This window comes from Artibeus jamaicensis, unplaced genomic scaffold, assembly GCF_021234435.1.
Source record: "Artibeus jamaicensis isolate MK-2021 breed Jamaican fruit bat unplaced genomic scaffold, CSHL_Jam_final contig_685, whole genome shotgun sequence".
Classification (NCBI taxonomy): Eukaryota; Metazoa; Chordata; class Mammalia; order Chiroptera; family Phyllostomidae; genus Artibeus; species Artibeus jamaicensis.
The window spans coordinates 18660861-18678106 of NW_026521924.1; the positions used below are offsets into that span (position 1 = coordinate 18660861).

At 52.9% G+C, this 17246-nt stretch overlaps 1 protein-coding gene across 7 annotated transcripts in view; it reads left to right on the forward strand.

The window, feature by feature from the left end:
• The window catches only part of EPB41L1 (erythrocyte membrane protein band 4.1 like 1), a 119178-nt gene that overhangs the window by 51797 nt on the left and 50135 nt on the right, over window positions 1–17246 (forward strand). For all 7 annotated transcript variants that reach the window (XM_053671292.1, XM_053671295.1, XM_053671293.1 and 4 more), the window contains 4 exons: window positions 11696–11889; window positions 12856–13020; window positions 14952–15056; window positions 15658–15700. In XM_053671292.1, the coding sequence (XP_053527267.1) occupies window positions 11710–11889; window positions 12856–13020; window positions 14952–15056; window positions 15658–15700 (493 nt within the window). In that variant the 5' untranslated portion in view covers window positions 11696–11709. The remainder of the gene's footprint in view (window positions 1–11695; window positions 11890–12855; window positions 13021–14951; window positions 15057–15657; window positions 15701–17246) is intronic.

The following is a 17246-nucleotide window of genomic DNA, read 5'->3' on the forward strand; positions in this document are numbered from 1 at the left end:
TGTGTTTGGGTCTTTTGGCAAAGCTCTGAAATCCACCAGATCTAGGCTCTAGTCACAGCTTTGCTGTGCACTCGCCACGTGGCCTTGGGCACACAGCTGTTCTGAGCCTCGGTTTCCTCATCTGTAAAATGTGGATAAACACAGTACCTCACAGGGTCCGCATTTGGTTGTTGTCACGTAGGGGACCTAGCGCTGTGCTGGCACATCACCGGGACTCGGTCAACAGTACTTCTGCTCACCTTCCATCTCTTCGAAATGTCAGCCTAAGGCGTTTCCACTTGACAGGAGCTGGGAGGCCCTGGGAAACTGAAGGTGTCTGGTCTGCATAGACCGTGCAGCGGGGCATGACAGAACTGTGTTTGGGAAGGTCCCCTTGACAACTGTAAGAACCACAAGGAAGGGTGTGGATGTGGCCTTGCGGGAAAGAGCCAGCCCTGTGGACTTGGAGGGCTGGGGCGGGAAGAAGGTTGCGATCACAGTATGATGTCTGTCCCCTCGGGTGGTATGTGGCCCAGCTGCTGGGAGCAGCTTGGGGTGGGGGAGCCAACCAGGGCCATGGCTTCAGTTATGGCCTCACGAGTGTAAGATGAAGGACTTATTTAAGGTTTTGCAGCATCTTCTTTGTGATCTGCCTTTTTTTTTCTCTTCTGAGCAATTTTCTTTGCATGAATCCCCATCAGAGCTTCCTCTATAACAGCAGCAAATTGGGACTAAGTGCCTGACAATGGGAAGATGATTGAGAACATTTTGGAACCTCCAGTGGATAAAATAACACGCAAACGTGGACAGCCACAGACATCCTTATGCTGTAGGGTGCGGAGCTGTGCACTGGTGAAGCTCCTTTGCGTCCTTTATTCGTTTCACCGCCCATGTCCCTGTGCCAGAGGCGGGACAGGGGTTAGATCCTTCCTGCACATGAAGAGATTCAGGCTGGGCTCTGGTCTCCATGAAGGCAGGGTTCCTATTTACTCATTGTTGTACCCTCAGCTTGTAGCTCAGCAATTTGCAAATGCTTGTTTGGTGAAAGAATTGTTTGTGTGAAGGAAGCAGAGGGGAAGTGACCTGTCCAAGGTCATGGAAATGGGAAGACCCAGGATCTGAGTCTCCTCATCCCTACTTCATGGGTGGAGAGGTTCCTAGCGAGGACTTGGGAGGCATGCACACCCGGGACTCCAGTCTAGTTTCTGTCCTTGTAACGGAGACGTGTTGGCAAATCTGCTCATCTGTTCAAACCTCAGTTTCCCATCTGGAGCGTGGGTGGTCCGAGCACCACCATCTAGGGTTGTCGTCAGGACTGAATGATTTACAGCATGTGGAGCTCCTAGTGCAGTGTAACTCCTGTGAACGTTGGCTGTGAGGATGTAACAACGTGGAAATATTCTGATACCATGAATGTTAAATGAAAAAAAAAACAACCCTACAGTTCTGAGCACTCAGATTAAAGGGGTGTAAAGTCGGGGACAACTGTAAACAGAGATCGTACTCAGGCAGGAATGGAGTTTGAGCAGGTACCACGGGAAGTAACCAAGGTTAACCAAAATAAATCTTTTTTTAAGTATTACGTTTGTCTTTTCTTAGTTTTAATTATAAAAGAAATATGTGAAAAATTCTAATAATTCAGAAGTGTATTCTCTCTTTGGCCCCCAACCAAAATCTTTCTCTCTAGAAGTGGCCAATAGCAGCGTGGGCTGCGCCTTCCCTGGGTATTTTCTGTCCTGCGTGAGCGCACACCAGAATGGCAGTAAATTGCATTCAAGTTTTAAAATTGTATTTTTTCCATTTAATGCTGTATCAACATCTTTCCATGCCAGTATATTCTCAAAAATATTCATGATAGGTATGTACTACTTTTGTAATTAATGTAATGGATGAAACCTCATTCATTTGGACATTTAGAGTTGCTTGCAGCTTTATTCTAAATAAAGCTGACAGTCAACTCCTATGGTGTTTAAACAAGTAAAGGAAATCAAGTGGGAGGAAGGGCCATAGACAGCGGGGCCGCGAGGGGTGTGCAGGACGGTTTGCTGCTTCCCCTTCTCCTTTCCCTCCTCACCTCCCTTCTCTGCAGAGCCTGAGGGTGCAAGGGCACAGAGAGCTGGCCTGCTGGGAGGGGACCCCTGTGTCACCCTCCAAGTATGGGGATGTCCAAGGGAAACCCCTCTGTCACTCACCCAGTATGGAGTTCACCTATGAAAGTTTTGAATTCTCTTTGGACACTAAAAGTGGCCGCTTAGGCCCTGCTGCTTCTTCTTGGGTGAGTGTTTTATATTCTTTGGACCTCAGTCTGTCCGTCTGTGTGGTGGAGACAGCCTTACTGGTGGGAGCCACTGCTGCCACTTACTGAGCGTCCACTACAGGACAAACACAGGGCCAGAGTTGAGCTCCTTGTGCAGCCTCTCACTTAATTCTCACTAACTGCCTTTGGGACGCAGAGGGCATTATTCTCACTCTACATGCTCACACTGGCTCTCAGAGCGGTGAAGCACCCTGGCCAGGTCCCCAGACCAGGGCAGCCGGGATGCAAACCAGTGCAAAGCCCCTGTTTGTAGCTGCCGTTCTGTGCTCCCTCTCGCCACCTGCCCATGAGTGAGGTCCACTCGAAACGATGGCTTTGAAAGGATCCTTTAAATTGTCAAGCACCTTGTGTGTGGGAGGGGTTGATACTGCTGTTATTATTTCTACATCCAGAGCAACGGTAGCTTTGGTTACATGGTTGACAGCAAGTTGGAGGTCGTGGGATGTAGCAGGATTGAGGGGGAAGAGCGGGGGACCCTGAGCCAACAGACCTGGGTCCTGGTCCAGGCTCCACCTGATCTGACTGGCTGTGTGACCTTGGCCAGCCAAGCCAGCCTCGGGAATGAGCCCACCTACCCTGTTTGGCCCTCATGCAGCTCCAATGAGACAAAGCCTGGAAGGGAGCCAGCTCATTGCCGGCCCTCAGAGGATGCCTGGTGACAGGCCGGCCTCCGTCGGCCTCTGCAGTCATCAGTGGGTCTGAGCGGGAGGCATTTATCCTTTCTGGTGCTGTTGCTCCGCATTGCTGGGCCTGTCACATGGTCCCCGGCCCACAACTGAACATCAATTTGTGGCTCGGTGGTGGCACGTGAGACCTTTGGGCAAGAAGCCAGTGCTCACGGGTGGCAGCCTCTTCGCGTTGCTTGGCTTTATTTAATGCGGTGCCCACGGGCACCACAACCCCCTGGCAAATTGCCATCTCCCCACTGGCGCGTGGGACCTGAGCAGCAGTAAGAACCACTGTGGCCCTCTTCGTCCATCGGGAGCTCCTGGCCTGGCTGGGGGGAGGCCTGGAGGCCGCTCTCACACCCCGCGCCCTCCCTCCTCTTCGCCAGCAGTCACTTCATTCACATCCACCCGGCGTGCATCGCTCCAGGAAGTGAATGTTCCATTCTGGGGAAATCCCAGTGGAAGTAGCATCATCTCCAGAGGAAAACAATGTCTTAATAGTTTCTCTCTCTCATTTCTCTTTTGATTCTTTTTCTTTTCTGACTCTAAAAGTCATACACGTTCATAGAAAAACTGCAAACACAGAGAACCCCTACAAAGAAAAAAAACAATCCCCTCTCCAAGGGAGTGTTTGTGTTTAATGTTACTAGGCACTTCAGCCTTTAGACGTAGTACTGAAGATGAGAACATCCACTACTTCCTGAGCACGGGGGTGGGTTTGGGCGCATGTGAACTGCCTTACAGGCATGGCCCGATTCAATGTCCCAGCCCACCTGGCAGGTAGGCCAGATTATCATCGGGGTTTTACAGAGGAAGATACAGGCACAGAGAGCCAACAAGGTCTCCTTGTTTCCCATCTTACCCTTAGCCACGAGGTTGCACTGCTTTTTCCTGGATTTCTCTTTCCTTCCCTTTCTTAGTTCCTATTACATTTTGTGTCAGGAGATATATCTGTCAGACTTTGGAGGAAAATAGAGTTTCTTTATGGTATATGCATCAAATGCTTCCACTGAGTTCACTGGTAATAAAGGTGTAGACAGGGTTAAGGGAACCCACAAGGAACACCTACAAACCAATGGTGACAGAAGCTGCTACAGGGAGAGAAGCTGTTACCTCCCCTTGGCCTGAGTGACCACAGGGAACGGACTGTGTTCCCAGAATTCTCTGGTGGCTGGGCTTGTGCAAGGAGCTGTCACAGAGGGGCTCAGCTACTGCCAGAACCACAGGAGGAAAATTGGGAAGCTGTACCCTGACTTCTGTCTCCTTGCACCCCCTGACTTCCTGCCGGCACCTCGCATGGGCCAGACCCAACCAGGAGTTAGCAGGCAGGGGAGCTCAAGGGGCAGTCCAAGAGGTCAGCCTCCAGCTTCCTTGAGTGGGGTGTGTGAAAGGAGACCTGCAGCCCAGGAAGCATGGGTGTAGGGGGATGGGAGAGATGGATTCCCCCTGCCCTGTGATTATGGAAACATCATTCAGAATGGAAGAGTTACATTTCCTGCCTCCCATTTCAGCCTCTTTGGTGTTTTGGCATCTCCCGCACCCTGTCCATTTCTCTCTTTCTCCTTCTTCCTACCACCCGTTGCTACCTGATTCAGAATTCCGGGGATGCCTAAACGAATGCCGCCGGTGTGCGAGATTTAGAAGAGGCAGCCTTGCAGTTTAGGGAGTGATGGTTCATGGTCGTGGACACATGTGGCCGTAGGCACCCCAGTGCTGTTCCCCTGCGGTGCACGTGCACGCAAAGACATGCTTCCGGTACACGTCATAAACATCTGTAGCCTGTACTCTCCCTGTATTTGCCGTGACTTCAGCTTTTGTGCTTTCAAGTGCTTTGCTTCTCTGCAACATCCTGTGTCCACATGGCCCTTTTCTGCAGCAGGAGGACAGGGGCTCTCACCCCCCTGTTTGACAAACGAGGAAACACGCTCGGAAAGGGAAAGCGACTTGCCCAAGGCCCCTCGGATAGGAGGCAGTGGAATGGAAACAAGCTGTGGCCCTGACCTGAGTGCAGCTTGTCCTGGTGCATTTGCCTTTCGGTCTTGGGCAGTTTCTCCAAAGCCAGCCTCACCACTGGCAGGAAGTACCAGACGGCCACCTGCAGCTGCTGAAGTGCCGTGTAGGGGGGTGGGCTTGGGAGTCTGAGAGACTCGGCACAGCCTGTATGACCTTGAGCAAACTGGTACGCCTCTCTGGGCCTGTGTGTCCTCATCAGTAAGAGAAGGATGATACTATCAGGGGTTTGGATAGAAAAGTCAGGTGCTTAAGAGCTGATAAGTCATCAGGACAGGCTGGCTGGCTGGTGCCCAGAAAGGCTCCCCAGGTGGATATAGTCCCGGTCTCTCGCCCCAGTTGAGAAGACTTCAAAATTGTCTCATTGGGATTCCATCCATCTGCCCATCACCCCCGTGTTTGTCCATTTGCCCACCTACCCAGCCATCTGACCCAAGACCCCTGGGTTTCAGTTCTGGCGCTGCTGTTTACCAGCTGTGTGGTCATGGTCAAGTGACTTCTCAGTGTCTTCTTGTGTAAAGTGGAGATAAAAAGAGTATCTATTATAGGTTATTATAAAGATTAAATTAGGTAATTGATGTAAAGTGCTTAGATCAGTGCCTGGCAAATAGCGAAATAGCTTTGGTGTTGTTACTCATCGAAACTGTGCTAAGCCCCCGGGGTAAGGGGGAATGAGACAAAAGTTTGTCTTTATGGAGTTTATGTACTAGAGGTGAACAAATAAGTAAGTCAATCAATAAATATAAGTTTTGTTTGGGATAGTTCCTGGGAAAGAAATTCAGCTTGCTTGCTAAATGGGCACAGAGTTTCTATTTGAGGTGAGGAAACATTTTGGAAATGGATAGTGGTGATTTCTGTATGGCACTGTGAATGCAATTATGAACCTGAGTCATTACACTTAAAAATGGTTAAAATACCTGGCTGGTGTAGCTCAGTGGATTGAGCACGGACCTGCGAACAAGACAATTGCAGTTCGATTCCCGGTCAGGCACATTCCTGGGTTGCAGGCCAGTCCCCTGCAGGCCAATTCCCAGCAGGGGGACACAGGAAAGGCAACCATACATTGATGTTTCTCTCCCTCTCTCCTTCCCTTTCCCTCTAAAGATAAATAAATTTTTTAAAAAATCTTAAAAATAATAAATTTAAAAAAAAGGTTAAAATGGCAAAAAAACCCACCCCAAAACCAGCCAAACAAACAAAGAATCAACAAAGAATCAACATGTTGTAACCAAAACAACTAGGGGGAGGGGCCACTTTAGACAGAGTGGTCCAGGGGTGCGCAGATTGGGATGTGAAGGGTGAGAGTCACCAGGGCCAAGACACAGGGGACAAGCCACTGTCCACACAGAGGATCCATCTGAGGACAGAGCCCCAGAGCAGAGGCAAGCGTGGTGCAGGGGAGGAGCAGACAGAGAGGCAGTGTGACAGGCTCACGGCGATGGTGGCAGTGGGGTGCCGGTCACATAGCAGAGCTGCTATGCAGGGTCCACAGGCAGGGACCTGCAGCTTTGGTGAAATTTGTGTTTCCTTTTGATGGGAAGTCATTGCAGGCTTTAGAGAGCATCCGATTGGAGTTTCGAAAAGGTCCTGGTGGCTCCTCAGTGGAGAATAAACAAACCCTAGGGAGCCCCAGGGAGCCCGTGGAGAAGGCTGGGGCGGCCACGCGGCCATGAGGTAGAGTGGCTTGTACCTGAGCAGTGGCTGTAGGCATATAGAAAAAAAAAACAAGTTACTGGACTCGGGGATGCTGACTCATGCCAACCCAGGTTGGAGGGCCTGATGTGTAAATCTGTCCATCCATTTTGGTGAGCAGAACAACAGCAGGCCAAGTGGATATTGTCTCGGCCGGGCTAGAACCCCCTCTCCCAGAAGGCCACCCAGATGGAAAGCCACAGTGTGTGAAGGCTTCCTGGTGCCCCTGGAGGGCAAGCCAGCAGGCGGTTGTGATGTTGGAGAGCATCAGATGCGGACGGCCTGCAGGGCTGGTTCCAGACCCACCGCGTGGGTGCACTGAGCCTCACCGGGCCCCTCTCCTCCAGACAGCACGGCACTCGCTCTGCCAGCATTTACTTCTCTGGCTGACCTCTCCCTTTGCTAATCCCACGCATTCCAGTTTTCATATTTAGCGTTACCAGTCAGTCCTTGCCAGCCTCTGTCTCTTAGGACATCTTTCTCCATCTGTTCTGGGTGGGCACTTCTGAGCTCCTGGTTCTTGGACCCCTCTGTACTGCGGCTTCCTGTTAATGGACCCTTCTTCCATTACAGACCCTCTCTCAGGGTGCTTCTGGTGGATGCAAACCGTGCTGCAAGCTCTCTTGGTGTTATTTTCGTAAATCTCCCTCACCACCCCAGGAGGAAGGGAAGCGTGTCTGTGTTTTTTGGGCAAGGCTACCTAGACTCAGGGAAGTGAAGTCACTTGCTCCCGGTTACAGAGAGGGCTGGTGGTGGAGCCAGGCTGTGGGTCTGGGTCTGACCTAGGTCTGTCCCCATCCTGCCACCCTGCAAGGGATCCATGAATGGCTGTGAAGTCCCTGACCCTGGCCTGCTCTGCGGCAGCACGTAGTGATGGGGGTCTTGCCCTTCCCAGCAGAGTCACACTTCTGACTCCTGCAAGGCGGCCAATACTGCCCCAGCGCCTTCACCTCTCTGGACTCCAGCCTGTGCCTCCTGCCAGGGTGCTTGACGCGCACCTTTATGGGCTTCCTGTCCTGAGGTATCAGGAAGTCAAGTCCTCCTGTCTGTCCTCTGCACAGTGCTACCTGTCCCCCTCTCTGGGCATTCGCTCACATGATGAATCAGCTCTAATGCTCTCCCTGCCGTCTCCTGTCTAAATTCTCCCGTTTGCAAAGCCTGACTCCACCTTGCCCTCCATTCCCGACTCTATAAGCCCTTCCTTAAGAACCGCAGGCCACGTTGCCTATCACCAGATATCCAGAATCTTCTAGGGCCTGAAAGGTACACTAAGTCACATTGTGCCTGCTGTTTAACTGTCTCCCAGGTGAGCATCACCCTCCCATGCAGCACCAAAGGAACCAGTACCTGCTTCTGTGGGGTCCCCCGTGGTGCCCAGCCAGCCTGGCTGCCCGTCAGCTCCGTCGGTCTGTGCTGACCTGGACCTGGGCAGAACCGTGCCCACGTGACTGGCTGTAGCAGAAGCCACAGCCAGGTTCTTGGCTTGTTTTCTGTGGCTCAGTGAGAGAACCATGCCGTTATCCCTAGCCTTGTAAAATAAGGAAGGATCTTATCATAGTTTTTAAAAAATATTATTTTTTTTTAAATTAGTGAAAAATTTTAAAGTTTAAGCGGACTTTATCTCCTCCTCATCCTGTTACACCGAGCCATGTGCATTGAAAAAAATTATTTTTCAACATTTTTTATTTTTTAAATGTTGTAAAACATTTATTTATTTTTATTATTTTTTAATCCTTACCTGAGGACATGCTTACTGATTTTTGAGAGAGGAGAAGAGAGGGGGAGAGAAACACTGATGTGAGAGAGACGCATCGGCCAGCTGCCTCTCACACGCACGCTGACTGGAACCAAGCCGTAACACGAGCCTGTGCCCCCAACCGGGAATCGAATCTGCGACCTTCTGATTTATGTGACAATGCGCCAACCAACGGAGCCACACCTGCCAGGGCCAACTCTAATGTTTTAAGTCAGAGAACATGTACAAACGACCCATGGACTGGACAATGGTGTGGGGATTCACTGAGGCAGTAGTGGGGGCCGGGCAGAGGAGGGCAAAGGGGGAAAATTGGGATAACTAATAGAATAACAATAAAAAAAATAAAAGAAATCTCCAAGTATAGTAGAAAAATTGAGAACTACTCTTAAGCAGAAAGAAGAGAAAACAATCATCAACACTCTTGCTGTCTAGAAACAACCAAAGTGACTACTTTGCTGAATTTTCTGTGTCAGTCTCTATAAATTGATCAAGATAGGGTCAGTCTTTACAGACTGTTGTGTATCATGCTTTTTCATTCAAATATTTCCCATCTTTTTTCTAAACTCTTTGGAGTGGATGAGCTGCCGTTGGTTTAACTAGCCCCTGGCCGTGGCCCTCGTTGGTGGCTGATGCCACCTCCTTGCGCCTGAGCGTGTTCTCCTTTGAGGAGAGTCCACTGAGATCGGCTTGAAGCAGCTGGGGTGGGGCATCAGGAGGCCAGGTGGGAGGAGAGTGGGTGGGAGGGACTAGGGACCCCTGGCTGAGGGAGTGACTGTCACTCAAGTCTCTTTTACTCTCTGGGTATCTGTAAAAGAGGAGATTGAATTACCTTTAAAAAAAAAATCCTCACCCAAGGATACATTTATTGATTTGAGAGAGAGAGAGAAACTTTGATGTGAGACTGAAGCATCGATGGGTTGCCTCCCATACACACCTTGACTGGGGGTCAAACCTGCCACCTCTCTGTGTACGGGACGATGACGCCCAGCTGAGTGAGCCACCAGGGAGAACAGATTGGATTATCTTAAAAGACTTCTAGCTCCTCTCATCTGTGGTTCTGCCACCACCAGGTCTTTACTGCCAGCAGGCTCTGCTAAAGACCCGGGCAGTGCAAGACTGGGGTATTTACTTAGGATTGTTCTCCGGGGAGGGTTCAGGGTGTGGGCTGACACCAGACTGAGGCAGAGAGGAGGAGCGGATGCGCCAGAGCCTCTGGGCTGTCACATGAGGGTTATGTGGACTCTGCTTCTTACAGCAAAAACATAGCGATAAGTCTGGGGAGTCTTTTTTTTTTTTTTCTTAAGCAAAGTTAAGTAGGCGTTTATTTTAAGGATTCTCCCCTATAGGCCTTATCTAGCATAATGGCCGACGGACTCTAGTGCAGGCAAAGAAGAGATCCTAGGCCAGGCGGACAAGTCTCACTTTGCACTGCGAGCCCCCTGGAGCAGTGGCTTTGTGTCCTGGCACAGTTGGCACTTGGTGTCACCCAAGCGACAGAGAGCCTTTATTTTACTGGGGCTTTAGGTGATCCCCATAAAGCCCAGGGTAATGATGTGAGCGGCAAGTGTTTCTGGGTGGGGACGAGGCAGCGAGAACCCAGCCCTCCCTCATGCTTCATCTTCCACCTTAACAGCAGCATCGGTCGCAGCAAACCCTCTCATTTGTGCCACGAGCTCCAGCTTATAAAGCATTTCACTCATTATCTACTTGGTGATGTGTAAGGGTGCTCGTGATCTGTCTGGGCCCCAGAGCTCTTGTGTGGTCTAGGGGGGCCCTTTGGGGCCCGTGATTCTGTCCAGTGCCCTTTGCTTTGGTTTGGGCTGGTGCCCCCCTGGAATACAGGGTGAGGGACTGAAAAAGGAGGTGAGGGGCAGGGTGTGTGCCCTTGGAAGTAGTTTGATGTTGAAGGGTAGATCCAACATCTGTCTGTCTGTCTACCCAACTGGCAGCTCCCATAGCGGGTGGGGTCAGGGAGGGACCTGCAGGTCTAGTCTTGATCTTTCTCATTTACATCCTGGCACGGGGTTGCCAGTTGGTGTCACATAAGTGACAGGTGGATTTGGAGGAAGGCTCTAGGCTCCTGGGTAAGGGCCCCCTGGTTTTAGTTCCAAACTTTCCTTTGAGGATCCAGCGATTGGGGTCAGAGTGGGTACTTTCTCCCTCTTAAAGAAAACAACTTGTGAGTTAAAAATATAAGTATATACATATTTAAAGTTATGCAAGTAATCCCAAAGTGTATAAAGTAAAAAAGAAAGTTCCCTCTCTTATCCTACCCCATGGAACCCTCTCATTTTCCTTTATCCATGTCTGAATTATTAACCTTTCTTAACAGTTTGCTGAGTGTCCTTTGAGATCTTTTACTACCTGCACACAAGCACGGCGATGTGGTGTTGAGGTTATTTTGTTTTTTATCTATGAAGTGGGATTGTGCCATTCTCTCCCCTTTTCTGTTTTTGCAGTTTGCTTATTCCACAGAGTAGCTGGGCAATAGGTCCTCGATCCTCCGAAATCTCACTTCTTGCTCCAGGGGGAAAATGACAATAGCCTGTCCCAGAGATAATTTCTTTAAGCCCCTTGCTCTTTGGGTGGGTCCCAGAGAGGTCAAGTGAATGCTCCATTTGTGGCCCACCTGGAGCCTGAGCCCAGCTTTCCCAACTCTCAGTTCGACAGGGCTGCACATGTGTTAAGACTGCCTTCCTGTCTTACCCTTCAGACCCATCCTGACAACCTCCCTGCGAAGTCAGTGGGGCAGGAGTTATTGAGGCTTGGGGCGTGAAGAGCCTTGCCCAGGCCAGTGCTGGGAGGGCCTGCAGCCCAGAGCTCTTTGGTTGAGTTCAGTTTACCCAGCCTTTACTGAGGGGTTACTGTGTGCCAGCAGCGTGGTGGGGCTCCCTGGGCCTGCTGTCATTGGATGGACAGCCTGGCCAAGGCCCTGCCTGTGGGAAGTCACTCACTGACTGTCCCCTGTGCTCTGGGCTGGACTCCCTAGAGAGACATTGTCCCTAGAAAGGGCCCACATTCCAGACCTGGGACAAGAAATTGGAGCTATATGGACACAAGGTTGTGGGAGAGGAGTCTATGACCTCAGTTATGACCACTAACCCCTCACTTCACTCTCTCTGAATCCCTCCCTCCCTCCCTCCTCTCTGTGGCTCTTTGTCCATTTGTCTCCATCTGTCTCTCTCTGCATGTGGTTCCTGGCCCTCTCGCTCTGTTCTGTCACACCATCGCTGCCCCTTTCTCCATCACATGTTCTTCTTCATGCCAATGCAGGCGTGCTGGTCACCATGACAACAGAGACAGGCCCCGATTCTGAGGTGAAGAAAGCTCAGGAAGAGGCCCCGCAGCAGCCTGAGGCCGCCGCTGCCGCTGTGACCACCCCGGTGACCCCTGCAGGCCACGGCCACCTGGAGGCCAACTCCAATGAAAAGCATCTGCCCCAGCAGGACACTCGGCCTGCTGAACAGGTGTGTGCCCGAGAGGTGGGCACCCCTCTTTCCACCCAGCGCCTTCTCTGGGGCGAGCCCTTAGGAGAGAGGAGAGGAGGGAAGGAGGGCTTGTTACTGACCCACTACATGCTGAGCATAGCGCCAGAGGCATTGTTTTTGTTTTTATGTTTAATTCTCCCCAACCTGAGAGAGTAGCTATTAATCTCCCCATTTTACACTTGGGGCAACTGAGGCTCAGCAGGATGAAGGGAGTTACCCAAAGTCACATTGCTATAAAGTGACAGAGGCAGATGTCGAATCTAGATCTGATTTCAAAAACCCATGTTCTTTCGACCTGAATTTCCCTGCCTGTCTGTTCTAGCCGGGCAAGCCCCATGTCGCCCCAGAGCACAATTTATCACCCTGAAGCTGCAGGGGACTTGAAGAGTCACCTAGCCATTGAATTCACACCTTCCTTAATTCATGACAGGCCCAGGTAGGGTAGGGACTTGGCCAAGGTCATTGAGGGTGTTGGTAGTACAGCTAGGACTAGAGGACAGGGATTAGACCTCCTCCCCCTCCATTAAATCACTCCACAAGTCCCCAGCGGGCCCTCACTGGGTCTCACACTAGCCCCAGTGACAGACCGAGGAGGAGACCAGATGGCTGCCCTGATAACTCATGCACTGTTCTCGGGGGCAGGACAGCTCTGGCCACTGGGTTTGGTTTTGTGGGGTGCTCTCGCCTACAGAGGCTGCCCCCAGCAGCAGGAGCCTATGGGAAAGCTGCGGACCCTGCACGTAAGCCACCCTGAGCTCACAGAAGCTCTGGCTCTCCTCCTGCACATGCCCACCACTGACCTGATCACCCTGGGGGCCTTGGACAGCAGTGGCTCTCATTTGGGGCTCTTCTTGGCCCCAGCAGCCTCCTTATTGCATCTCGTTGGGATGAAAGGTTCCGGTTTCCAGCCCATTAACCAAGCTTTCCCCCTGCTTGCCCCTGCAGAGCCTAGACATGGAGGAGAAGGACAACGGGGAGGCCGACGGCCTGTCAGAGAGGACCACGCCCAGCAAGGCCCAGAAGTCGCCCCAGAAGATTGCCAAGAAATACAAGAGTGCCCTCTGCCGAGTCACTCTGCTCGACGCCTCTGAGTATGAGTGTGAGGTGGAGGTAGGGAGCACCCAGCACCACACGCCCCGTCCCCGCCAGCTGGCCTCAGAGCCAGGGCAGGCTTCTGTGTGTACGCAGCCCGAGCAGAGCCAGAGGGGGTCCGTTCTCCACGGAGCCTTGGACGAACCACAGCACCCTGGGGAGATGACCTCGCCAGCCCTCCTTTGTACAGATGGTGGCACCAAGGCTGGGGAGGGCTGTTTTGATTGCCCATAGAATTAGATGGGGCACCAGACTGGCACCAGGCAAAGGTTTCTCAGAGTGGCTGTACCTTGGCAAAGAGCCACCATGTAGGGGCTGGTCTACAGCCCAGAAGGCATGGGCACCAGGCCCCTCCATGTGACCCAGCAGGCACTGAGGTTTCAGCGAGAATCATTTCCATGTATTTATTGGGCGGAGAGAGGGTTCTACCTCATGAACAACCCTGTCTAGGGCACCACCTCTGGTCTCCAGGATAAACTGGCCAGTTGAGAGTTCCGTGCTAAGGGTGTTGTCCCCCAGGCATGGGGGGTGGCCGTGTAGAGACCCTGCGGCATGGTCCTGTCCTGCCCTGGGTGGCAGGGCAGATGCCTCCTCTCTGGGGTCAGCCCTCCTGGCCCCACATTTAGCGTCTCTCTTTTCCTATATAGGCTTAGGCTCCTGCCCGAACTCTGAACTCTCACTTGGCCCCTCGGGTTCTTCCCTAGTCCAGACACCATTCCTGGCTCTCTGCCTGCGTATGGAAGAGTCTAGAGCTGGCCTTACCACCAAGCGTGACAGGGTCCACCTCCCCTTCTTCTCCATGTCCTCAAGGGAATTTGGCTGATTCCTGAGCGCTGGGAAGCTGGGTCCCTCTTATTTGCAGGATTTGTTTTTTTTTAATTAATTTTAAAAATATATTTATTTCTTCTATTGAAGCGTTTCAGAATAGACACCATGCCCATTTCTGGGCACAGTAAAGCAGTATCTTCCCCCTCGTCTCTCTTGCCCCCACTGGCCCAGGAGGCTGTCTCAGGCTGCCTGAGAGGGTGCAGGGCATTTGCCTGACGCCAGACCTCCTTTCTCTGAGGGACCCTTCCAGTCTCAGGAAGCTCTTTGCTTCCCAAAGCTGCTGGCCATAGTCAGGCCTGGTCTCAGTCCCCAGGACCTAGCCAGACCCTGCAGAGATCTCACCCTCTCTCTGGAAGCCCCTGCCTCTTTGAGTAGTGACTGCTTGTCACTTCCCCTGCCCTGCGATCCCTTTATCAGTGCTCACCCTCACCCCTGTGGGTTTGGGGTACCCAGCCAGGTTCTGGGATTTGGCCTTGTGCGTGACTCCTCAGGCCCAGATGGTGCTCAGAGAGGCTCTGAGCCCACGCGTATGGGGGTGGGGCAGAAAGGGGGCTCTACCAGGGTTGCTTCAAGCTGAGGCTAGTTTAGGCCCCATGAGCTCCTATAAAACCTCACTCGCTGCCCAGGCGAGGGGTGGCATTCCAGGTGGGCCACCCTGGGTTTCACTCACACTCAGTGTAAGGGGAAGGGCGAGGGAGGGTGAGCCACACTGGGAACCTGCATCCCGGGCCCGCCCCTGGCCCTCTGTCCACATCTTCACGTACTGCAGGCAGCTCTTCTCTTCTCACACCCAAAGCTTAGACTTCCACCCTCCGCTCTTTGCGTCCAAGTTAGTCTCCTTCTCTTAATCGCTGTAAAGGAAGGAGAAACCAGCCTTGGGAGGCTCCGTCCCTAGCCCCAAGCAAGCCCAAGGTCTAGGAGGACCCCAGCAGGGCTTGGAAAAAGGCAGCTGATGACCCGGGCGTCAGGGTCAGAGCCAGGTGGATGGGGAGTGCTGACATCTCTCCGGACACTGGGAGGCTCTCGGGGGTTTTCATGTTGTCCTAGGAGAGCCCGGGTTCTCCCCCTGCCCTCCCCAAAGTGCGTGTTCTGGCCTCACGGAGCTTTGCTCTCTTCTTCAGAAACATGGCCGGGGCCAGGTGCTGTTCGACTTGGTCTGTGAGCACCTCAACCTGCTGGAGAAGGACTACTTTGGCCTGACCTTCTGTGACGCTGACAGCCAGAAGGTGCCTGGGCCGGGGCGTGGGGCTGGCAGGGGAGGTCTGTGGTGGGGGAGACGTCTGCCCTCAGGACCCCGGAGTCCTGGTGGCCTCTGGTGGCTTCCATTGGCCCTCAGGCTGTCACTAGTCACCTTCTGTTTGTGCATCCCAAGGTTCAGCCAGTCCTACATTGTCCTCGGTTCTCTGTGTCCACTCCACCCCCCAGTCTTTTCTGGGTGACCTGAATGTCACCCCAGATGAGTCTCTGGAGAGCCAGCCATCGCTTCCCAGGGGGAACCGAGGCAGCTCCCCCTAACCCTTGGGAGGCTCCGTTCTGCGTTTCCCCTGGTTTCCCCCTTCCCACCAGTCCCACTGAGGCTGTATTACCTGTTCACCGCACTGCCTCAGGGCAACGCCAGCCTCAGGGCCTAGAGTCCCAAGCCCTGTGATGAATCCAGGCCTCGTTCCCTCACCTCCTGTCCCAGGGAGTTGAGCCCAGAAAGCGCAGCCAGGGAAGGGTGGCCCCTGCCAGGGCTGTCTGGGGCCACTACAGGGCGTTTCGCCCCCTTCCACCTACCTGGGTCCTCTTCTCTAACTTCCCTCTAAAGAACTCTGTCTTCTCTTGCAGAACTGGCTGGACCCGTCCAAGGAAATCAAGAAGCAGATCCGGAGTGAGTGGCCCGCAGTGGCTGGGGGCCAGGAGCGTAGAGGGAGGGCAGGCAGGGGCTCTGGGCCACGAGGCCGAGGTTGTGCCGCTCCGACCCACTTCGGGAAGCACATTCGGAGCCTTGAGTCTGTTTACTCCCCGTGGAAGGCCTTGGGGAAGGCAAGGCATTGGTGTATAGAGTTTGTAGATGAGGAACCTGAGGCCCGGACAAGAGACCTGACTGTCCAGAGCAGCGATTTTCACCCTCTTTCATCTCAGGGCACACGTAAACTACTAAAATTCTGCACACCAAAAGAAAAAAAAGTTTTGCCAACCTGACAAAAAATTGGTATAATATTGATTCATTCACACCAGACGGTTATTGTTGCGTTGGCTGTTGTCATTTTGCTTGACAGTCTCGGGGAAAAGAGGTCAGTGCTCATGGCTAAACAGGCATTGCGTGTTTTACAAATTCTTGCGGCACCGGTTGACAATCACTGATCCGGAGCCACACGGCAGGTTAGCACAGGGATCAGTGACACCTCCAGGACGTCAGCACCGGAAGGGGCCTGTGGGGTCATCATCTAGGACAAGGGGGCAAACCGATGGCCTGAAAACTGTCCAGGGCTGGTGAAGGCTTCAGGGATCAGCTCAGAATCTCTGCCCCCACACACTCTGGGCCGCTGTTGACTGACAGGGTTTAATGTGTCGGGAGAGAGCCAGGCCCATCCTTGATCTCGGCTATCTCCTGTGTTTAGCGGGATGGCTGCAGTCCAGAGAGAGGCAGTTATATACCCAAGGTCACAGAGCAAGTGATTGGCTGAGTCAGGTCTTGAGCCCTGGCTTTCTGATACCATCCTGCACTCGTTTTCAGCAGATGAGCAGGCTGACAACCTGTGCTTTACGTAGTAGGGAAGGGTCGGGCAGCCTTCAAATGGCGCAAGGGCCAGGGCTATGCAGTAGGTGGAGACCTGGAGCCTAAACAACCCTCCCCCTTGCTTGGACTCTCTCTCCGGTCCCTGGGCTAGAAGGCTCTAGCGGAGCCTGTTGCCATGACAGCAGGCATCTGGGCCTAGGGATGCCAGCTGACTCTGTGGGAGGGGGCTTGAGGAATTCTTCCCTTTGGCTCCTGTCAGTTGGAGACAAAGAGGGAGGCACACAGACAGAGCGAGCTCTTCTGGAGCCATCCAGGACCTGGGCATGAGCTTCAGGCTGTCCCCAGGAGCCCCAGCCTGGCTGAGAGGGCTGGCCCTCCTGCCTGGAAGGATCGGAGCACATACAGTGTTCAGTGTTGGGGAAGGACCCAAAGCTTAGGAAAGAGAAGCTGCCAACAGTGGTGGAGTCTCAGCTCCCTCTCCAGGGCAGGGAGTCCGTACCCTCCTGTCACCGAGGAGCCGTGCTGCAGCCTTGTATAGAGCCACAGTCTCTGTCCCTACCCGTGTGACTCCCACCCATTCATTCCGGTTCTGCGCTCTGGAGCCCCCATGGGGTGATTTTGTACCCCCTTTCTTTCTCTGAGACAGCTCCCCCAGCCTTCGGGAGGTGGCACAGGTCCTCGTGTCTTGGGCTTC